The sequence below is a fragment of the Salvelinus fontinalis genome, chromosome 1, assembly GCF_029448725.1.
Source record: "Salvelinus fontinalis isolate EN_2023a chromosome 1, ASM2944872v1, whole genome shotgun sequence".
Taxonomy (NCBI): Eukaryota; Metazoa; Chordata; class Actinopteri; order Salmoniformes; family Salmonidae; genus Salvelinus; species Salvelinus fontinalis.
Window position 1 is genome coordinate 10545750 of NC_074665.1, and position 24732 is coordinate 10570481.

General features: G+C 46.8%; 1 protein-coding gene across 1 annotated transcript in view; it reads left to right on the top strand.

The window, feature by feature from the left end:
- Positions 1-327: 327 nt before the first annotated feature.
- Positions 328-24732, top strand: part of LOC129814797 (calcineurin subunit B type 1-like) — a 40983-nt gene continuing 16578 nt past the window's right edge. The window contains exons 1-2 of the mRNA XM_055867958.1: positions 328-568; positions 22512-22551. Coding sequence (XP_055723933.1) covers positions 566-568; positions 22512-22551 — 43 coding nt within the window. The 5' untranslated portion in view covers positions 328-565. The remainder of the gene's footprint in view (positions 569-22511; positions 22552-24732) is intronic.

Genomic DNA, 24732 nt, shown 5'->3' on the forward strand with positions numbered 1-24732 from the left:
AACATTAATCCACAACATGGCGTTGAGGATGTGCTGAGATCTTCAAAATAAAAGTGATCTGTTTCACATAGCAGTGAAGGGAGAGGAGTGTGCATGTGAGCTGTCCTTCCATTGTGCCCTTGAACATTGGCAGAACCCAATCTATTTTTTTATTTGGGGTAGGCTACATTGGAAGATTGGCAGTGGCTAGACCCAAAGCATGAATTGCAGTCTTTCCTTGTCCATATACTGCTCTAAAGTAAGGAAACAAATAAGTAATGTTGAACTTTCCCTTTAAAACATATGGACTTTTATTTAGAAATGTGGGCTGCTTGCTGGCTCCTCTCATCCCCCTCCACACCTACCTTGTCCCTCCTCCTCGTTACTGACCCGCCCTGCGGGTTTCCCTGTGCCACTGCAGTGAAACCGACGGTAAAAGAGAGAGAGGATCAGTTAAAAAAGTAAACAAGAACCTGAATATCACGAGCGCCGTGTTTTGTAATAGCGAAACCCCCTTTTTATATAGTTTTTTCCCCCATTCCGTTCACATCTCCGGGTCAACCCATTTCGTCATCCAACCGGCAAAATGGTAAGCAAACGGTCGCGACTCTTATTGTTACCCACCAAACGACAGAGAAACGCCACAGTAAATATAGTCAAATATCTGCAGGTAGAGGGACTTTAGCCTACGGTTTTTTGACAGTTTGTTGTGTTATTACGGTGTTATATGTGTCGCAGAGTGAGACGAAACAGTACCGTCCTCCCTCGCAAGGGAAGAGGAAACGCTTTCCGTGCCAATTTTGCCTCTGTTTATTGGTCAGTGCTATGGCCGAGATATGCCCTTCCCAGTCGTAACCCTGTCTACGCTGTATATCCAGCGTTATGTTGTCGTCGTAAAGTAGATACAAGTCAACACTCTCTATCATAACATGTTGGAAAAAAACATATTGTGCGACACTAGGAGATTTACATGTTCTGCTTTCATGTTGTTTCCCCTGACCGTGAGTGAGTGGCTATCTTGACCGATCTGTAGCCTACCCTAATTTCCTGTAATCTGCTTTATAAATAAGACTACGTGGTGTATACGTTGCATTTAGCAGGCAGGTCTAGACATGAACAAATCAAGGAGGGGGGGGGGGAGACCGAAGCTTGTAGCCTTGGTGTTGCAACATTCTATAACCCCCTTTAATTTCGTCTTGCTACAGTGTGACTGAGTTACTGTCGCGTGTTCGAGCTCTAGCATCATTAGTTAACCTTTATTTAACTAGGCAAGTCAGTTAAGAACACATTCTTATTTACAATGACGGCCTACCAAAAGGTAAAAGGCCTCCTATGGGGACGGGGGCTGGGATGAAAAAGAAAAAGGATTCAATGAAAATATAGGACAAAACACAAATCATGACCAGAGAGACAACACAACATTACAAAAGGAGAGACCTAAGACAACAGCATAGCATGGCAGTAACACATGACAACACAGCATGGTAGCAACACAACATGACAACAACATGGCAGCAGCACAACATGGACACCTGCTCGTCCAACATCTCATTCCAAAACCATGGGCATTAATGTGGAGTTGGTCCCCCCCTTTGCTGCTATAACAGCCTCCACTCTTCTGGGAAGGCTTTCTACTACATTGCTGCAGGGACTTGCTTCCATTCAGCCTTGAGCATTAGTGAGGCCGGGCACTGATGTTGGGCGATTAGGCCTGGCTCACAGTCTGTGTTCCAATTCATCCCAAAGGTGTTTGATGGGGTTGACTGTGCAGGCCAGTCAAGTTCTTCCACACAGATCTCGACAAACCATTTATGTATGGACCTCTTTGTGCACGGTGACATTGTCATGGTGAAACAGGAAAGGGCCTTCCTCAAACTGTTGCCACAGAGTTGGAAGCAAAGAATCATCTAGAATGTCATTGTATGCTGTAGCGTTAAGATTTCCCTTAACTGGAATTAAGGGGTCTAGCCCAAACCATGAAAAACAGCCCCAGACCATTATTCCTCCTCCATAAAACTTTAGTTGGCACTAGGCATTGGAGCAGGTTGCGTTCTCCTGGCATCCGTCAAACCCAGATTTGTTCGTCAGACTTCCAGATGGTGAAGTGTGATTCATTACTCCAGAGAACACGTTTCCACTGCTCCAGAGTCCAATGGCGGCGAGCTTTACACCACTCCAGCCGACGCTTGGCATCGCGCAGGGTGATCTTAGGCTTGTTTGCGGCCGCTCGGGCATGGAAACTCATCTCAGGATGCTCCAGACGAACAGTTCTTGTGCTGACGTTGCTTCCAGGGGGAGTTTGGAACTCGGTAGTGAGTGTTGCAACCGATGACAGACTGTTTTTATGTGCTACGCGCTTCAGCACTCGGCGGTCCCGTTCTGTGAGCTTGTGTGGCCTACCATTTCGACTGAGCCGTTGTTGCTTCTAGACGTTTCCACGTCACAATAACAGCACGTACAGTTGCCCGGGGAAGCTCTAGTAGGGCAGACATTTGATGAACTGACTTGTTGCCACATTGAAAGTCACTGAGCTCTTCAGTAAGCCCATTCTGTGGCCAATGTTTGTCTATGGAGATTGCATGGCGGTGCGCTCGATTTTATACACCTGTCAGCAACGGGTGTGGCTGAAATAGCCGAATCCACTAATTTGAAAGGGTGTCCACATACTTTTGTATGTATATATAGTGTAGATCATTTTATGCTTGTAAAAATGTTATGGAATAAGGCCTATTCAGTGTTTGTACTGGTAGCAGTGTAGGCCAGCCAACAGGCTACCCCATCGATGGAGGCTACACGGCTAGGCTACTCTGGGTTGTGAGTGACAGAGGTGGGGTGCAAGGAGGACGGCGGCACTTGCTTAAGCATGAATGACCTGATATAGGGACCGTATGCTGCCTAGCAATCGAGCACCACCCACATACATACATATCGACTGAGCGCTAGCCGGGTAGCACTAAACCAAGAGATAAAAGACGTGGCTAATCACCAGCACAAGTCATGATTCATCCTGCCTGGCTGCCTGGAGACGCTCCCTGTGTGGTGCCTGTCAGTGCATGTCTGCCCACTCACACAGGATTTATTAGCATAACTGTTGCATTCCTTCTAGCGCAAGGAGCTAATACAATTGTGAACAGGCCTATATGATCTCATGAAACCAGGTCAACTAATGAAACATGCACCTCTGGACAAATCTTGGCTATAGTAGGATAACTGTGCATTGAATGGGTTCTACAACAAGGAGCTACGGTTGCATTTACACAGGCAGCCTAATTCTGATATTTTGCCACTTAATTGGTCCATCAGATCTTCAGTCACTTAATTGATATTTTGACCAATCAGATCAGATCTTAAGCCACTAATTGAGCAAAAGATCAGAATTGGGCTTCCGGGTGTAAACGCAGATCTCTTGTGTCCAGGTAGCCCAATGAAAGGTGTATACGCCATCCGTTCTTGGAAATGCGATTTTTTTTTCTCTCCCAATGAGCTTTGAAGACCTTCTGCCTAAAAGGTATCAAACAGTCCAACTGGAAATCAATTGATCAATCCTGCATCTCAGCATTTTCACAGTCGGGCCAAACATAAGCCAGTATATACCATCCAGAGCTAGCTTTTACAGTCACGGTGCCTCGTGTAGGCCTTCTCACCTCTGTGCCTTCGTGTAGGCCTTCTCACCTCTGTGACTTCGTGTAGGCCTTCTCACCTCTGTGACTTTGTGTAGGCCTTCTCACCTCTGTGACTTCGTGTAGGCCTTCTCACCTCTGTGACTTCGTGTAGGCCTTCTCACCTCTGTGACTTCGTGTAGGCCTTCTCGCCTCTGTGACTTCGTGTAGGCCTTCTCGCCTCTGTGACTTCGTGTAGGCCTTCTCGCCTCTGTGCCTTCGTGTAGGCCTTCTCGCCTCTGTGCCTTCGTGTAGGCCTTCTCACCTCTGTGCCTTCGTGTAGGCCTTCTCACCTCTGTGCCTTCGTGTAGGCCTTCTCACCTCTGTGCCTTCGTGTAGGCCTTCTCACCTCTGTGCCTTCGTGTAGGCCTTCTCACCTCTGTGCCTTCGTGTAGGCCTTCTCGCCTCTGTGCCTTCGTGTAGGCCTTCTCGCCTGTAGGCCTTCTCGCCTCTGTGCCTTCGTGTAGGCCTTCTCGCCTCTGTGCCTTCGTGTAGGCCTTCTCGCCTCTGTGCCTTCGTGTAGGCCTTCTCGCCTCTGTGCCTTCGTGTAGGCCTTCTCACCTCTGTGCCTTCGTGTAGGCCTTCTCACCTCTGTGGCTTCGTGTAGGCCTTCTCGCCTCTGTGGCTTCGTGTAGGCCTTCTCGCCTCTGTGCCTTCGTGTAGGCCTTCTCACCTCTGTGGCTTCGTGTAGGCCTTCTCGCCTCTGTGCCTTCGTGTAGGCCTTCTCGCCTGTAGGCCTTCTCGCCTCTGTGCCTTCGTGTGGGCCTTCTCGCCTCTGTGCCTTCGTGTAGGCCTTCTCACCTCTGTGCCTTCGTGTAGGCTTTCTCGCCTCTGTGACTTCGTGTAGACCTTCTCACCTCTGTGACTTCGTGTAGACCTTCTCACCTCTGTGCCTTCGTGTAGGCCTTCTCACCTCTGTGCCTTCGTGTAGGCCTTCTCACCTCTGTGCCTTCGTGTAGGCCTTCTCACCTCTGTGCCTTCGTGTAGGCCTTCTCACTTCTGTGCCTTCGTGTAGGCCTTCTCACCTCTGTGCCTTCGTGTAGGCCTTCTCACCTCTGTGCCTTCGTGTAGGCTTTCTCGCCTCTGTGACTTCGTGTAGACCTTCTCGCCTCTGTGACTTCGTGTAGGCCTTCTCGCCTCTGTGACTTCGTGTAGGCCTTCTCGCCTCTGTGACTTCGTGTAGGCTTTCTCGCCTCTGTGCCTTCGTGTAGGCCTTCTCACCTCTGTGGCTTCGTGTAGGCCTTCTCACCTCTGTGCCTTCGTGTAGGCCTTCTCACCTCTGTGCCTTCGTGTAGGCCTTCTCGCCTCTGTGCCTTCGTGTAGGCCTTCTCGCCTCTGTGCCTTCGTGTAGGCCTTCTCGCCTCTGTGCCTTCGTGTAGGCCTTCTCGCCTCTGTGCCTTCGTGTAGGCCTTCTCGCCTCTGTGCCTTCGTGTAGGCTTTCTCGCCTCTGTGACTTCGTGTAGGCCTTCTCGCCTCTGTGACTTCGTGTAGGCCTTCTCGCCTCTGTGACTTCGTGTAGGCCTTCTCGCCTCTGTGCCTTCGTGTAGGCCTTCTCGCCTCTGTGCCTTCGTGTAGGCCTTCTCACCTCTGTGCCTTCGTGTAGGCCTTCTCACCTCTGTGCCTTCGTGTAGGCCTTCTCACCTCTGTGGCTTCGTGTAGGCCTTCTCGCCTCTGTGCCTTCGTGTAGGCCTTCTCGCCTGTAGGCCTTCTCGCCTCTGTGCCTTCGTGTAGGCCTTCTCGCCTCTGTGCCTTCGTGTAGGCTTTCTCGCCTCTGTGACTTCGTGTAGACCTTCTCACCTCTGTGCCTTCGTGTAGGCTTTCTCGCCTCTGTGACTTCGTGTAGGCCTTCTCGCCTCTGTGACTTCGTGTAGACCTTCTCACCTCTGTGCCTTCGTGTAGGCCTTCTCGCCTCTGTGTCTTCGTGTAGGCCTTCTCGCCTGTAGGCCTTCTCACCTCTGTGCCTTCGTGTAGGCCTTCTCGCCTGTAGGCCTTCTCGCCTCTGTGCCTTCGTGTAGGCCTTCTCGCCTGTAGGCCTTCTCGCCTCTGTGCCTTCGTGTAGGCCTTCTCGCCTGTAGGCCTTCTCGCCTCTGTGCCTTCGTGTAGGCCTTCTCGCCTGTAGGCTTTCTCGCCTCTGTGCCTTCGTGTAGGCCTTCTCGCCTGTAGGCCTTCTCGCCTCTGTGCCTTCGTGTAGGCCTTCTCGCCTGTAGGCTTTCTCGCCTCTGTGCCTTCGTGTAGGCCTTCTCACCTCTGTGCCTTCGTGTAGGCCTTCTCGCCTGTAGGCCTTCTCGCCTCTGTGCCTTCGTGTAGGCCTTCTCGCCTGTAGGCTTTCTCGCCTCTGTGCCTTCGTGTAGGCCTTCTCGCCTCTGTGCCTTCGTGTAGGCCTTCTCGCCTCTGTGCCTTCGTGTAGGCCTTCTCGCCTCTGTTCCTTCGTGTAGGCCTTCTCGCCTCTGTGCCTTCGTGTAGGCCTTCTCACCTCTGTGCCTTCGTGTAGGCCTTCTCGCCTGTAGGCCTTCTCGCCTCTGTGCCTTCGTGTAGGCCTTCTCGCCTCTGTGCCTTCGTGTAGGCTTTCTCGCCTCTGTGCCTTCGTGTAGGCCTTCTCGCCTCTGTGCCTTCGTGTAGGCCTTCTCGCCTCTGTGCCTTCGTGTAGGCCTTCTCACCTCTGTGCCTTCGCGTAGGCCTTCTCACCTCTGTGACTTCGTGTAGGCCTTCTCGCCTCTGTGACTTCGTGTAGGCCTTCTCGCCTCTGTGACTTCGTGTAGGCCTTCTCGCCTCTGTGACTTCGTGTAGGCCTTCTCGCCTCTGTGCCTTCGTGTAGGCCTTCTCACCTCTGTGCCTTCGTGTAGGCCTTCTCACCTCTGTGCCTTCGTGTAGGCCTTCTCGCCTCTGTGCCTTCGTGTAGGCCTTCTCGCCTCTGTGACTTCGTGTAGGCCTTCTCGCCTCTGTGACTTCGTGTAGGCCTTCTCGCCTCTGTGCCTTCGTGTAGGCCTTCTCGCCTGTAGGCTTTCTCGCCTCTGTGCCTTCGTGTAGGCCTTCTCACCTCTGTGGCTTCGTGTAGGCCTTCTCGCCTGTAGGCCTTCTCGCCTCTGTGCCTTCGTGTAGGCCTTCTCGCCTGTAGGCTTTCTCGCCTCTGTGCCTTCGTGTAGGCCTTCTCGCCTGTAGGCTTTCTCGCCTCTGTGCCTTCGTGTAGGCCTTCTCGCCTCTGTGCCTTCGTGTAGGCCTTCTCGCCTCTGTGCCTTCGTGTAGGCCTTCTCGCCTCTGTGCCTTCGTGTAGGCCTTCTCACCTCTGTGCCTTCGTGTAGGCCTTCTCACCTCTGTGCCTTCGTGTAGGCCTTCTCACCTCTGTGCCTTCGTGTAGGCCTTCTCGCCTCTGTGCCTTCGTGTAGGCCTTCTCGCCTCTGTGCCTTCGTGTAGGCCTTCTCGCCTCTGTGCCTTCGTGTAGGCCTTCTCGCCTCTGTGCCTTCGTGTAGGCCTTCTCGCCTCTGTGCCTTCGCGTAGGCCTTCTCACCTCTGTGCCTTCGCGTAGGCCTTCTCGCCTCTGTGACTTCGCGTAGGCCTTCTCGCCTCTGTGACTTCGCGTAGGCCTTCTCGCCTCTGTGACTTCGTGTAGGCCTTCTCGCCTCTGTGACTTCGTGTAGGCCTTCTCGCCTCTGTGACTTCGTGTAGGCCTTCTCGCCTCTGTGCCTTCGTGTAGGCCTTCTCACCTCTGTGCCTTCGTGTAGGCCTTCTCGCCTCTGTGCCTTCGTGTAGGCCTTCTCGCCTCTGTGACTTCGTGTAGGCCTTCTCGCCTCTGTGACTTCGTGTAGGCCTTCTCGCCTCTGTGACTTCGTGTAGGCCTTCTCACCTCTGTGACTTCGTGTAGGCCTTCTCACCTCTGTGCCTTCGTGTAGGCCTTCTCACCTCTGTGCCTTCGTGTAGGCCTTCTCACCTCTGTGCCTTCGTGTAGGCCTTCTCGCCTCTGTGCCTTCGTGTAGGCCTTCTCGCCTCTGTGCCTTCGTGTAGGCCTTCTCACCTCTGTGACTTCGTGTAGGCCTTCTCGCCTGTAGGCTTTCTCGCCTCTGTGCCTTCGTGTAGGCCTTCTCGCCTGTAGGCCTTCTCGCCTCTGTGCCTTCGTGTAGGCCTTCTCACCTCTGTGCCTTCGTGTAGGCCTTCTCGCCTGTAGGCTTTCTCGCCTCTGTGCCTTCGTGTAGGCCTTCTCGCCTGTAGGCCTTCTCGCCTCTGTGCCTTCGTGTAGGCCTTCTCGCCTGTAGGCCTTCTCGCCTCTGTGCCTTCGTGTAGGCCTTCTCGCCTGTAGGCCTTCTCGCCTCTGTGCCTTCGTGTAGGCCTTCTCGCCTGTAGGCTTTCTCGCCTCTGTGCCTCGTGTAGGCCTTCTCACCTCTGTGACTTCGTGTAGGCCTTCTCACCTCTGTGCCTCAGACTTGGACTTTAAACTCAGGCAGTTTATTTTATATTTATTATTTTAAATACCCAATCCCTCTGGACCACCTACCCAAACCCTACCAGTTCTGTCCACACCATCCACCGACTCTGACAGAAGCATCAGATGGAAGGATGAAAGTCAGCTGGTTTGCAACCTTTCTTCAGGAGTAAAGTTTGACACCCTGCCCTAAACACACACACACACACACACACACACACACACACACACACACACATGAGAGGATTAGCTAGTGAGAGTATTTAGCCTGCTGATATTTAGATTATTCTTTTCAGATTAGCACGTAATCCGTCCACACAGTGTTTGTCTAGCTTTCTTCCATTCATGTGGTAGCAGCCAGGAATCATGTTCTGACTGGTGCTGCTACAGACAATTCATTGAGACAAGAGGGCCAAAATAATACCTCAACGATGGCAAATGGTAACTATTCAGTAAAACAAATCAAGCAGGTTAGTTGTAATCAAATGAGTCACTATAGTAAAGTAAGAATGGTGCTATTTAGCAGACGCTTTAACCCAAAGAGTCTCACCGTAACGCTTTGATCCAACGTGACATACGGTAGTCCATGCATACAGTTTAGTGTGGCGACCCCGGCGGGAATCAAACGCACTAACCCACGACCGACAGGCAGCCAACTCTGATCATCTTCAACTAAATGGTCTTTTTACCAATCAGATCAGGGTTTTTTGCCAATATTTGGGCAAAATATCATAATTGGGCTGCCTGTGTAAACGCAGACTTAGTTTCAACTTCCAACCCCCCCAAAGAAGTGCTTGAAAATCAGTCTAATCAATATACATGCTCTCTGCATTAGTTAGTCTAACATGTCATCTGTTTAAATACATTTCCTGTGTGTACTGCACAGACCTTTGACGTATGTAATGTCGGATGTCAGGCCAGGTGGTGAGTGTTAATGGCGCTAATTATATATGGAAGTTGGCCCTGCATCTATTTACAATATTATCTTATAATTGCAATGTGTAATATACAATACTATATGAGATACGGTCAAAACGGGAGATTTTATTTTGGCGTTCGTTGTGAAGGCCTGATTGTGATTTGGATGACACGACTCCTGCTTGTTTGGACTGGCATAGAAATAACAAGGAGAGTTAGACCAGACACACATGCTCTCCCTATTGGTTCCCTTCATCCAGATAGCTATCTCTTCTGATTAGCTAGGCTTTGTTTGCTGGAGAGATCCCATCAGCTGAACCAACAGTGCTGCCAGGTTGTTAATCATGCAATACGTGTGTTTTGTGCTGTGTGCTAATTGATTCTGAATGACACATACATTATTGATGAGAAAACACAATCGGTGGCTCTCTCTTTCTCTGTCTCGATCGTTCTCCATCTCTCGCTCTCTCTCCAGCTGCCTCTTTCTCTCTCTCTTTCTCTGTCTCGATCGTTCTCCATCTCTCGCTCTCTCCCATCTCTCGCTCTATCAATCCCTCTCTCGCTCTCTCTCCAGCTGCCTCTTTCTCTCTCTCTTTCTCTGTCTCGATCGTTCTCCATCGCTCGCTCTCTCCCATCTCTCGCTCTATCAATCCTTCTCTCGCTCTCTCCAGCTGCCTCTTTCTCTCTCTCTTTCTCTGTCTCGATCGTTCTCCATCGCTCGCTCTCTCCCATCTCTCGCTCTATCAATCCCTCTCTCGCTCTCTCTCCAGCTGCCTCTTTCTCTCTCTCTTTCTCTGTCTCGATCGTTCTCCATCGCTCGCTCTCTCCCATCTCTCGCTCTATCAATCCCTCTCTCGCTCTCTCTCCAGCTGCCTCTTTCTCTCTCTCTTTCTCTGTCTCGATCGTTCTCCATCTCTCGCTCTCTCCCATCTCTCGCTCTATCAATCCCTCTCTCGCTCTCTCTCCAGCTGCCTCTTTCTCTCTCTCTTTCTCTGTCTCGATCGTTCTCCATCGCTCGCTCTCTCCCATCTCTCGCTCTATCAATCCTTCTCTCGCTCTCTCTCCAGCTGTCTCTTTCTCTGTCCCCCTCTCCATAACTCTGCCCTCTGAGAGGCTTCATTTACATTTTAAGCGGCATATTAAGATGTGAGCTTAATTAACGCAACTTGTTTATCGATGAGAGGAAAAACAAAACAACCAGCCATGTTATTTCTGACACAACCAGCCGCGTAGCCTAGTGGTTAGAGCGTTGAACTAGTAACCGAAAGGTTGCAAGAATGAATCCCTGAGCTGACAAGGTAAAAATCTGTCGTTCTGCCCCTGAACAAGGCAGTTAACCCACTGTTCCTTGGCCGTCATTGAAAATAAGAATTTGTTTTTAACTGACTTGCATAGTAAAATAAAAAATTCTGACACAGATGTGTTACTTCTAACACAACCAGCTGCGTTATTTCTGACACTACCAGCTGCGTTATTTCTGACACTACCAGCTGCGTTATTTCTGACACTACCAGCTGCGTTATTTCTGACACAGAAGATGTGTTACTTCTGACACAGAAGATGTGTTACTTCTGACACAGAAGATGTGTTACTTCTGACACAGAAGATGTGTTACTTCTGAAACAACCAAATGCCAGAGAGTTGACCTGAGGCCTAAACTTAGTAACTCTATAATCCTAAACACTCCCAATCTCCTTTCCTGTAGGCCTAAATCCTTACCTCACTCAACCTGTATTTATTTGACCAGTGTGGGCTACATACGCCCTGGGGCCTTTTATAAACAGACCTTTATTTAGAAAATAGTTACATCATTCTTTGCCACATGTCTTGGAATGAGACTGACCTTACCTCCTTTGGCTAAACTAACATTCCACATAATTCTATACATCCTAAAAAAGCTCTCTTTTATTAACGGATGTAAACCTTTATTTTGAAAACAGGCCTAGTTGCGTGCATCGCCACGTCTTTCGAATGGGATTGATGCTGTCCTTATGACAAAGTGGTATGTATGTATGTATGTATGTATGTATGTATGTATGTATGTATGTAACACCAGGGAAGTAGCCAAGTTAGCGTTGTGTTGTTCTGAGAAAAGGGAAAGTCAAATTCTAATAGTTTAATCCCATGTAGCCTCTTGCTCTTCACTGCTTAAAATACCTTAGCAGGTTTAGACTGGAGGTAACACTGCTTCTCAGAGGGAACACCTTGTGTGTGTGTGTGTATGTGTGTGTGTGTGTGTGTGCGTTAAGGCAATTTACATACAGTTAAAACATTACACTTCACAACACATTATTACACACTACTACAACACATCTACAATACAAAATCCATAGGTACCTGTGTGTAAAATGTGTGTGTGTGTTAGCATGTGTGTGTGTGTGTCTCCACAGTCCACGCTGTTACATAAGGTCTAGTTTGATCTTTTTCTTAATAACTGATTTTACTGCTTGACTGAGTTACATGATGTGGAATGGAGTTCCATGTTGTCAAGGCTCTATGTAGTACTATGTGTTTCCCGTGGTCTGTTCTGGCCTTGGGGATTGTGAAGAGACCTCTTGTGACATGTCTTGTGGGTTATTCATGAGTGTCTGAGCTGTGTGCTAGTAGTTTAAACGGACAGCTTTCAACATGTCAATAGTAGTGAGGAAGTCAATCTCTCCTCTACTTTGAGCTAGGAGAGATTGACATGCATATTATTAATGTTAGCTCTCCGTGTACATTTTAAGGGTAAACTGTGCTGCTCTGTTGTAGGCCAATTACAATTTGCCTATGTCCCTCTTTGTGACACTTGACCATATGACTGGACAGTAGTCCAGGTATGACAAAACTAGGGCCTGTAGGGCTTGTTTTGTTGATAGCGGTGTCAAGAAAGCAGAGTAACACTTTATTATGGACAGACCTCTCCCTATCTTAGCTACCGTTGCATCAGTATGTTTTGACCATGACAGTTTACAATCCAGGGTTACACCAAGCAGTTTAGTCTCCTCAACTTGCTCAATTGCCACATTATTCATTACAAGACTTAGTTGAGGTTTAGGGTTTAGTTAATGATTTGTCCCAAATACAATGCTTTTAGTTTTTGAAATATTTAGGACTAGCTTATTTCTTGACACCCATTCTGAAACTGACTGCAGCCCTTTGTTAAGGGTGGCAGTGATTTCATTTGCTGTGGTAACTGATGTGTATAGTGTTGAGTCATCAGCATACATAGACACACAGACTTTACTCAGTGCCAGTGACATGACATTTAGTAAAGATTTTAAAAAACAAAGGGGCCTAGATAGCTGCCCTGGGGAATGCCTGACTCTACCTGGATTATGTTGGAGAGGATTCCATTAAAGAACACCCTCTGTGTTCTGTTAGACAGGTAACTCTCAATCCACGATATAACATGGGATGTAAAGCCATTACGCAAACGATTTTGATCGTTAATGTCAAAAGCTGCACTGAAGTCTAACAAAACAGCTCCCACAATCTTCTCTCAGCCAATCATCAGTCATTTGTGTAAGCACAGTATATGTTGAATACCCTTCACTATAAGCATGCTGTAAGTCTGTTTTTTTATTTGTTTACCGTGAAAAAGCATTGTAACTGGTCAAACACAATTTTGTCCAAAAGTGTTGGTAACAGGCTGATTGGTCGGCTGTTTGAGCCAGTAAAGGGGGCTTTGCTGTTCTTAGGTAGTGGAAGGACTTTTGCTTCCCTCCAGGCCTGAGGGCACACACTTTCCCTGTAGGCTTAGATTAAAGAGATGGCTAATAGGAGTGGTGTCATGCCTACTCCCGCTCCGGCGCTCGACGTCGCCGGTCTACTAACCACCGGCCCTGTCAAACATCATTACGCACACCTGTTCACCATCATTACGCACACCTGAACATAATTATTTCCTTGATTACTCCCCCTTTATTTAGCCCTCAGTAGCCATTAGTCACTAGGTAGTTTTGTTTTGATTCACATTCTGTACGCGTCTTATGTTTTGTTTATCTGCATTTATTCATTCTTAAACTCACCTTCTGCACCTGCTTCCTGACTCCCGGCGTATACGTAACAAGTGGCAATATCGTCCGCTATCATCCTCAGTAATTTTTCACCGAAGTTGTCAGACCGAGGCGGCTTGTCATTGTTGATAGACAGCACACATTTTTTTCACCTCGTCCACATTCACTTTACGGAATAGAAATTACAATATTTGTCTTTTATAATTTGGTCAGTTATGCATGGAGGTGTAGGTTCAGAATTTGTTGTTGGCATGTTATGCCTAAGTTAGCTAATCTTCACAATTAATAAATCATTAAAGTAGTTGGCAATATCAGTGGGTTTTGTTATGAGGCATCTGATTCAATGAATGATGGAGACAAGTTTGCCTTTTTACCCAACATGTTCATTTAACCAATCAGAGTCCAAGCCGTGTCTAAGCCAGGGGAGGGGGGTTCTACTAAGCTATGCGGAATTGTTTTAAGAAGGTACGAAACTACATGGAATTGTTTTAAGAAGGTCATACCAAGGATCATTTAGCAAATTGTTTTTATTTTAAGACCCCTGGAAGTAAAAAATAAAAAATTGCAAAAAAATGATTTGATTAAAAAAACATGCCTATTCAAACGCATGGAACAATAGATAGATAGTAACCCAGAAAATATCAAAAGGAAGTTTGTTCTGAAGTGTCTCTCCTATATCTGAGAGAAATAAGAAAGATCAGGATTTTTTTTTTTTTTAACATGTATTTAACCCCATATTTTTGGCATTAAACTGTCCCCATAAATACTGTACATATATACTGTACTTCCATTCATTTTTTCAACTGGTACCGGCGGAGCTTCAGACAAGTTTTGTGAGGCCTGTGATCATCCTAGAGCAAAACATGTACAGTACATGTTCATGAGAGTCTCACCTTTGCACAGAGGGGGTCATATTAGGGGGTCATATTAGGGGGTCATATTAGGGGGTCATATTAGGGGGTCATATTAGGGGGTCATATTATAGTTTAGCCCGGACCGTTTGGATGCTACAGACACAGATCGGCTGTACCGAATTCAGATGAGTTTCCTGCCACTTGAGGTCATAGAGCAAAACGGAGAACACCATCGTGAGTGTCTCGTCTTTCCATAGAGGGTCATAATAGGTTGTAAGCTGTTCGGACAATACAGACTGATTTTCAGAACGTCACATGGTCTGACAAACACCTCTCTAGCTCTGTCACCTTTCTCTCCAGATGTAGAAGTGTTACATAGGCTGTGCAGCCAGTCTTATTTGCCATTCCTTTTGCTTGTTCTGCCGTTATTTATAATAGAAAGTAGATAGTCATTCAGACTATCTGAGGAATTCTGCCCCACATTGTAACAAATCAGATCAAAGCCTGCTGTGTTTTAAATGGGTGGAATGTACACCAATGAGCAGTTCTGCTGCGTTTGTGACAGATTTCACACCAGAGGCTCTGCACTAGAGGTCGACCGATTAATCGGAATGGCCGATTTAATTAGGGACGTTTTCAAGTTGTCATAACAATCGGAAATCGGTATGATTTGGCCGATTTAAAAAAAAAAAAAAAAAAAAAAAAAAAAAAAAAATCTCTATCTCTCTCTCTATATATATATATATATATATATATATATATATATATATATATATATATATATATATATATATATATATAAATAATTTTTTAATTTTTTAATTTTTATTATATATATATTTTTTTTTTACACCTTTATTTAATCTTTATTTAACTAGGCAAGTCAGTTAGGAACACATTCTTATTTTCAATGACGGCCTAGGAATGGTGGGTTAACTGCCTCGTTCAGGGGCAGAACGACAGATTTTTACCTTGTCAGCTCGGGGGATTCAATCTTGCAACCTTACAGTTAACTAGTCCAACGCTCTAACCACCTGATTACATTGCACTCCTTGAGGAGCCTGCCTGTTAAGCGAATGCAGTAGAAGCCAAGGTAAGTTGCTAGCTAGCATTAAACGTATCTTATAAAAAACAATCAATCATAATCACTAGTTAACTACACATGGTTGATGATATTACTAGTTTATCTAGCGTGTCCTGCGTTGCATATAATCGATGCGGAGCGTATCGTTGCTCCAATGTGTACCTAACCATAAACATCAATGCCTTTCTTAAAATCAATACACAGAAGTATATATTTTTAAACCTGCATATTTAGCTAAAAGAAATCCAGGTTAGCAGGCAATATTAACCAGGTGAAATTGTGTCACTTCTCTTGCGTTCATTGCACGCAGAGTCAGTGTATATGCAACAGTTTGAGCCGCCTAATTTGTCAGAATTTTACGTAATTATGACATAACATTGAAGGTTGTGCAATGTAACAGGAATATTTAGACTTAGGGATGCCACCCGTTAGATAAAATACGGAACGGTTCCGAATTTCACTGAAAGAATAAACGTCTTGTTTTCGAGATGATAGTTTCCGGATTCGACCATATTAATGACCAAAGGCTCGTATTTCTGTGTGTTATTATGTTATAATTAAGTCTATGATTTGATAGAGCAGTCTGACTGAGCGATGGTAGGCACCAGCATGCTCGTAAGCATTCATTCAAACAGCAATTTCATGTGTTTTGTCAGCAGCTCTTCGCAATGCTTCAAGCATTGCGCTGTTTATGACTTCAAGCCTATCAACTCCCGAGATTAGGCTGGTGTAACCGATGTGAAATGGCTAGCTAGTTAGCGGGGTGCGCGCTAATAGCGTTTCAAACGCCACTCGCTCTGAGACTTGGAGTAGTTGTTCCCCTTGCTCTGCATGGGTAACGCTGCTTCGAGGGTGGCTGTTGTCGATGTGTTCCTGGTTCGAGCCCAGGTAGCGGCGAGGAGAGGGACGGAAGCTATACTGTTACACTGGCAATACTAAAGTGCCTATAAGAACATCCAATAGTCAAAGGTTAATGAAATACAAATGGTATAGAGAGAAATAGTCCTATAATTCCTATAATAACTACAACCTAAAACTTCTTACCTGGGAATATTGAAGACTCATGTTAAAAGGAACCACCAGCTTTCATGTGTTCTCATGTTCTGAGCAAGGATCTTAAACGTTAGCTTTCTTACATGGTACAAATTGCACTTTTACTTTCTTCTCCAACACTCTGTTTTTGCATTATTTAAACCAAATTGAAGTGTTTATTAAGTGTTTAATCAGTATTGTTTTAATTGTCATAATTACAAATAAATGTAAAAAAAAAAAAATTGCTATCGGAGTTGAAAAATCATAATCGGTCGACCTCTACTCTGCACACACACACACACACACACACACACACACACACACACACACACACACACACACACACACACACACACACACACACACACACACACACACACACACACACACACACACACACACACACACACACACACACACACACACACACACACACACACACACACACACTACCAGACCTGGGTTCAAATACTATTTAGGGTGACTTGTAGACACAGTACCAGACCAGGGTTCACATACTATTTAGGTTATTTTAAAGACATTTGGCATGTATTTGAAAACACTCAAAAACACAGTGTATTTTCAAATACCCCAAAATACTTCCATGCGTTTTAAAGAGATTCTCCGGTACTTTTGTATACTTTCTAGCCAGTAGTTCTGAAAGTAACGCTCACGAGACAAAAGTGGTCCCTGAAAATGGTGTACTTACAATCAGTGTAGATGAACGGGAGGATGCAGGTTAAAGAAGGATTTTTAAGCCTTGAAACAGTTGACATTGATTGTGTATGTGTGCCATTCAGAGGGTGAATGGGCAAGACAAAAGATTTAAGTGCCTTTTTGAACAGGGTATGGTAATAGGTGCCAGGCGCACTGGTTTGTGTCAAGAACTGTAACGCTGCTGGGTTTTTCACGCTCAACAGTTTCCCGTGTGTATCAAGAATGGTCCACCATCCACAAGACATCTAGTCAAATTGACAACTCTGGGAAGTATTGGAGTCAACATGGGCCAGCATCCCTGTGGAACGATTTCGACATCTTGTAGAGTGCTCCTAATGTTTGGTATACTCTGTGTATATACAGTACCAGTCAAAAGCTTGGACACACCTACTCATTCCAGGTTTTTTTATTTATTTTGACTATTTTCTACATTTTAGAATAATAGTGAAGACGTAGAAACTATGAAATAACTCACATGGAATCATGTAGTAACCAAAAAAGTGTTAAATAAATCAAAATATATATTTGAGATTCTTCTAAGTAGCCACCCTTTGCCTTGATGACAGCTTTGCACACTCTTGGCATTCTCTCAACCAGCTTCATGGGCTCCTGAGTGGCGCAGTGGTCTAAGGCACTGCATCTCAGTGCTAGAGGCGTCACTACAGACCCTGGTTCAGAGGTCTAAGACACTGCATCTCAGTGCTAGAGGAGTCACTACAGACCCTGGTTCAGCGGTCTGATGCACTGCATCTCAGTGCTAGAGGAGTCACTACAGACCCTGGTTCAGAGGGGCGTCACTACAGACCCTGGTTCAGCGGTCTGAGGCACTGCATCTCAGTGCTAGAGGAGTCACTACAGACCCTGGTTCAGAGGGGCGTCACTACAGACCCTGGTTCAGCGGTCTGAGGCACTGCATTTCAGTGCTAGAGGAGTCACTACAGACCCTGGTTCAGAGGTCTAAGGCACTGCCTCTCAGTGCTAGAGGCGTCACTACAGACACCCTGGTTCAGCGGTCTAAGGCACTGCATCTCAGTGCTAGAGGAGTCACTACAGACCCTGGTTCAGAGGGGCGTCACTACAGACCCTGGTTCAGCGGTCTAAGACACTGCATCTCAGTGCTAGAGGAGTCACTACAGACCCTGGTTCAGCGGTCTAAGGCACTGCATCTCAGTGCTAGAGGCGTCACTACAGACCCTGGTTCAGCGGTCTGATGCACTGCATCTCAGTGCTAGAGGAGTCACTACAGACCCTGGTTCAGCGGTCTAAGGCATTTCATCTCAGTGCTAGAGGAGTCACTACAGACACCCTGGTTCAGAGGGGCGTCACTACAGACCCTGGTTCAGCGGTCTAAGGCATTTCATCTCAGTGCTGGAGGAGTCACTACAGACCCTGGTTCAGAGGTCTAAGGCACTGCCTCTCAGTGCTAGAGGAGTTACTACAGACCCTGGTTCAGAGGGGCGTCACTACAGACCCTGGTTCAGCGGTCTAAGGCACTGCATTTCAGTGCTAGAGGAGTCACTACAGACACCTTGGTTCAGAGGTCTGATGCACTGCATCTCAGTGCTAGAGGCGTCACTACAGACCCTGGTTCAGCGGTCTAAGGCACTGCATTTCAGTGCTAGAGGAGTCACTACAGACACCTTGGTTCAGAGGTCTGATGCACTGCATCTCAGTGCTAGAGGCGTCACTACAGACCCTGGTTCAGCGGTCTAAGGCACTGCATCTCAGTGCTAGAGGAGTCACTACAGATACCCTGGTTCAGAGGGGCGTCACTACAGACCCTGGTTCAGCGGTCTAAGGCATTTCATCTCAGTGCTGGAGGAGTCACTACAGACACCCTGGTTCAGAGGGGCGTCACTACAGACCCTGGTTCAGCGGTCTAAGGCATTTCATCTCAGTGCTGGAGGAGTCACTACAGACCCTGGTTCAGAGGTCTGATGCACTGCATCTCGGTGCTAGAGGAGTCACTACAGACCCTGGTTCAGAGGTCTAAGACACTGCATCTCAGTGCTAGAGGAGTCACTACAGACCCTGGTTCAGCGGTCTAAGGCATTTCATCTCAGTGCTAGAGGCGTCACTACAGACCCTGGTTCAGCGGTCTAAGGCATTTCATCTCAGTGCTAGAGGCGTCACTACAGACCCTGGTTCAGCGGTCTAAGACACTACATCTCAGTGCTGGAGGAGTCACTACAGACCCTGGTTCAGAGGTCTAAGGCACTGCATCTCAGTGCTTGAGGAGTCACTACAGACCCTGGTTCAGCAGTCTAAGGCACTGCATCTCAGTGCTAGAGGAGTCACTACAGACCCTGGTTCAGCGGTCTAAGGCACTGCATCTCAGTGCTAGAGGAGTCACTACAGACACCCTGGTTCAGAGGGGCGTCACTACAGACCCTGGTTCAGCGGTCTAAGACACTGCATTTCAGTGCTTGAGGCGTCACTACAGACCCTGGTTCAGCGGTCTAAGACACTGCATCTCAGTGCTAGAGGAGTCACTACAGACCCTGGTTCAGCGGTCTAAGACACTGCATTTCAGTGCTTGAGGCGTCACTACAGACCCTGGTTCAGCGGTCTAAGATACTGCATCTCAGTGCTAGAGTTGTCACTACAGACCCTGGTTTGAATCCAGGCTGTATCACATCCAGCCATGATTGGGAGTCCCATAGGGCGGCGAACAATTGGCCCAGCGTCGTCCGGGTTTGGCCGGTGAAGGCCGTCATTGTAAACAAGAATTTGTTCTTAACTGACTTGCCGAGTTAAATAAAGGTTAAAATAAATAAATAAAATGAGGTAGTCACCTGGAATGCATTTATATTAACAGTGTATACATTTGTCTTTTGTCTTGCCCATTCACCCTCTGAATGGGCAAGACAATACATGTCTCAATTGTCTCAGGTTAAAGAAAGGTTTTCAAGCCTTGTCTCCTCCCCTTCATCTACACTGATTGACATGGATTTAGTGACATCTAGTGACAACAATAAGGGATCACAGCTTTCACCTGGATTCACCTGGTCAGTCTATGTCATGGAAAGAGCAGGTGTTATCTAATGTTTTGTAAACTCAGTGTATATTTTCTGGGACCAAGTAAAAAAAAAAAAAAAATGTTTTTTGTTGGGGGGTTTACCGGTACAATTTCAATTCATTTATTCAGTTTATATAACATGTACCCTGTGAGCTGCCACTCAACAAAAAAAAAAAGTCTGAAATACATACAGAGAAATTATCATTCAGATCAAAACGGAAAAAATTGTTATGTAAAGAAACATAAACAAAAAGAGGCCTATACAGTTGACATGTTAGAGCATAAACTATACCATGAAGTCTAAGGAACTGTCCATACATCCCCGAAGTAGAAGTGTGATGAGGCATATATCTGGGGAAAGGTATCGAACAATTTCTAGAGTGTTGAAAGTTTCCAAGAGCACAGTGGTCTCCATCACTGGGATATTGAAAACATATGGAACTACCTAGACTCTGTCTAGAGCTGGTCATCTGGGCAAACAAAGCAACAGGGCAAGGAGGACCTTAGTAAGGGAGCTGACCAAGAACCCAATGACCACTCTGACAGAACTACAGAGTTCCTTGGCTGAGATGGGAGAACCTTCCAGAAAGACAAGTCTCTACAACACTTCACCAATCTGGGCTTTTTGGGAGAGTTGGCAAGACGGAAGCCACTCCTGAGGAAAAAGTCACATAACAGCACGCCTGGACTTTGCAAAAGGCACGTACGTGTAAGACGTAAGGCAAAAGTTTCTGTGGCATGATCATTTTTTAAAACTCTTTGACCAGAATGCAAAGCGCAATGTGTGGAGAAAAGCAGGCACAGCCCATCATCTGTCTTAACAACATCCCTACTGTGAAGCATGGTGATGGCAGCATTGTGCTATGGGAATGCTTTTCAGTGGCAGGGACTGGGAGACTGGTAAGTAATAAATAGAGCCAAATACAGGCAAATCCTTAAAGGGAATCTGCTTCAGAGTGCAAACAGCCTTAGACTGTGGCGAGAAATGTACGTTCCAACAGGACAATGACCCCAAGCATACAGCGAAAGCAACGCTGGAATGGCTTCAGAGCAAAAATGTAAAAGTCCTTTGGTGGCCCAGCCAAAGCCCAAAATCGTACCCATTGAAAATCTGTGGAAAGACTTGAAGATTGCTGTTTACCACTGCTCCCCATCTAACTTAACAGAGCTTGATAAAATCTGCAAGGAAGAATGGGAGAAAATCCCCAAATCCAGATGTGCAAAGCTGATACAGACATACCTAAACTGACTCAAAGCTGATGCAGACATACCTAAGCTGACTCAAAGCTGATGCAGACATACCTAAGCTGACTCAAAGCTGATGCAGACATACCTAAGCTGACTCAAAGCTGATGCAGACATACCTAAGCTGACTCAAAGCTGATGCAGACATACCTAAGCTGACTCAAAGCTGATGCAGACATACCTAAGCTGACTCAAAGCTGATGCAGACATACCTAAGCTGACTCAAAGCTGATGCAGACATACCTAAGCTGACTCAAAGCTGATGCAGACATACCTAAGCTGACTCAAAGCTGATGCAGACATACCTAAGCTGACTCAAAGCTGATGCAGACATACCTAAGCTGACTCAAAGCTGATGCAGACATACCTAAGCTGACTCAAAGCTGATGCAGACATACCTAAGCTGACTCAAAGCTGATGCAGACATACCTAAGCTGACTCAAAGCTGATGCAGACATACCTAAGCTGACTCGAAGCTGATGCAGACATACCTAAACTGACTCAAAGCTGTAATCTCCCCGCCAAAGGGGCTTCTACAAAGTATTGCTTCGGGGGTGTGAATACTTATGTAAATGAGATATTTCTGTATTTCATTTTCAATCAATTTGCAAACATATTTAATCAATTTTGAATTCAGGCTGTAACACAACAAAATGTGTAAAGTCAAGGGGTATGAATACTTTCTGAAGTTACTGTACATATATATTTATATTCTGGACGTTTCTCATTCTGATGGGGGGGACTATTGCACTTTATGCTAGATATTACTGCACTGTTGGAGCTAGAAACATAAGCATTTTGCTGCACCTGCGATAACATCGGCAATACTGTGTACGTGACGAATAAACTTTGATTTGATGGCTCAGTTTGTAGAGCATGGTGCTTGCAATGCCAGGATTTAGGATTTGATTCCTGGGACCACCCATATGTAAAATGTATGCACGAATGACTGTAAGTCGCTTTGGATAAAAGCGGCTGCTAAATGGCATATCATTTATTACTAGCTAGCTTGCCTGTTGTCTTTAGCCCTCCTTTTGACCTCCTAACACAACCAGGAGAGATTATCCATCTGCCCGAGTCATCCCCGTATTAACGAGACAGGCCGTTGTATGATATGTAAAATGTTGGTCACGTTGGGAATCATTTGGGTTGTCACTGAGCTGTAGCTGTTGCATGTTGATGTGTGTGTGTGTGAAGTGAGCTTTGTGGAAATGCTAATATAACGAATGATAGGAAATGCTCATTTTTCTTTTTTTGTGTGTTGTAAAACCTTTTTCTATGGTGTGCCCTTATGAACACAAACACATGTTGTAGCTCTAGTCCCTGGGAGGGTTGACATGCAATTACAAGGATTGTGTATTAACCTCCATTTTGAGATAGTAGCACTGGGAAAAGCTAGCAGTATATCCTCTGCAGTACAGTCTGAAAGACCTGAACAGAATACATCATAATGAATGTATCCCAATGGTTTCCCATGTTTGACCAGTATTTCTGTTTTCATAATGCAAAACATGTCTCACCTCTGCCTCCTGTATGTCTCACCTATTGTCTACTGTATTTCTCACCTATTGCCTCCTGTTTCTCCTCTTCAGGGAAATGAGGCAAGTTACCCCCTGGAAATGTGCTCGCATTGTAAGTATCTTTGATTTACTAACTAAGTGCCATTCCTTGTCAGGCATCAACATCAGAAAATGCAACTATTCTCACTCGCCTCCGCTCTCTGCTTGCGGTACCTATTTCCTCAGACTATTCAACATTATAACAGAGCTTTATACGCTCAAATGCAACCCAACAAAAAGACAGCATATATAGATTAGACTAACACCACGCAGAGGAGTTCTCCCAGGCTTTCTGCTGGAGCCAGGGACACACTTAGGGGTGACTCAGGGACACACTTAGGGGTGACTCAGGGACACACTTAGGGGTGACTCGGGGACACACTTAGGGGTGACTCAGGGACACACTTAGGGGTGACTCAGGGACACACTTAGGGGTGACTCAGGGACACACTTAGGGGTGACTCAGGGACACACTTAGGGGTGACTCAGGGACACACTTAGGGGTGACTCAGGGACACACTTAGGGGTGACTCAGGGACACACTTAGGGGTGACTCAGGGACACACTTAGGGGTGACTCAGGGACACACTTAGGGGTGACTCAGGGACACACTTAGGGGTGACTCAGGGACACACTTAGGGGTGACTCAGGGACACACTTAGGGGTGACTCAGGGACACACTTAGGGGTGACTCAGGGACACACTTAGGGGTGACTCAGGGACACACTTAGGGGTGACCCAGGGACACACTTAGGGGTGACCCAGGGACACACTTAGGGGTGACTCTGGGACACACTTAGGGGTGACTCTGGGACACACTTAGGGGTGACTCTGGGACACACTTAGGGGTGACTCTGGGACACACTTAGGGGTGACTCTGGGACACACTTAGGGGTGACTCTGGGACACACTTAGGGGTGACTCTGGGACACACTTAGGGGTGACTCTGGGACACACTTAGGGGTGACTCTGGGACACACTTAGGGGGGACTCTGGGACACACTTAGGGGGGACTCTGGGACACACTTAGGGGTGACTCTGGGACACACTTAGTGGTGACTCTGGGACACACTTAGTGGGGACTCTGGGACACACTTAGGGTAGACTCTGAGACACACTTAGGGGAGACTGGGACACACTTAGGGGAGACTCTGGGACACACTTAGGGGAGACTCTGGGACACACTTAGGGGAGACTCTGGGACACACTTAGGGGAGACTCTGGGACACACTTAGGGGAGACTCTGGGACACACTTAGGGGAGACTCTGGGACACACTTAGGGGTGACTCTGGGACACACTTAGGGGTGACTCTGGGACACACTTAGGGGAGACTCTGGGACACACTTAGGGGAGACTCTGGGACCCACACAGGGACAAGCAGGCAGTCTAACAGTAGTTGCCGCGGTAGACCGAGGATAAGCAGGTGTGTGATCCTGACCCGTGGCGAGCCGAGACTGAGGGAGGACTTCACCTGTCCGGGATATTTCCAGCTTCGCAAGGACCCACTCCCTCCCTCTCCCCACAGCCCATGCTCCACCCCCGATGAAACGCACAGACACGCACACAAACACACGAACACATAGCACTAGCAACAGCCAGTGCCTGTCTGCAGCCTCCCATAATAACCAAGGCCTGCTTGTTGGAGTTCCTTGTTGCTAGGGGTTTCCCAGAGCCAGAGCAAAGGTTGTTCGAGGAGAGGGAGGGGGGGAAAGGGAGAGATTCCATTACAATGGTTTATAAGGAGGACAGGACACCCACTCCCATAGCTTTTTTGAGGTATGAGCCTAAAGCTATTGCATTAGAACTGTTCTACTGAATGATGTAGCCTGCAGTCCAATGAATTTGGAGATATTACTATCAGTCTGAATGCTGAAAACCTTACGTATAGATTTAATGTAGAGTTTGCTGCACAACAGAATCCCTGTATGGCGCATAACATGCTGCTGTCATAGCTAGAGGTCGACCGATTATGATTTTTAAACGCCGATACTGATATCGATTATTGGAGGAGTCGGGGTATGTGCAACAGTTTGGGCCGCCTATTATTGGAGGACCAAAAATAGCCGATACCGATTAATCGGACGCTTTTTTATTTATTTGTAATAATGACAATTACAACAATACTGAATGAACACTTATTTTAACTCAATATAATGCATCAATAAAGTCAATTTAGCCTCAAATAAATAATGAAACATGTTTAAATAATGCAAAAACAAAGTGTTGGAGAAGAAAGCCAAAGTGCAATTTGT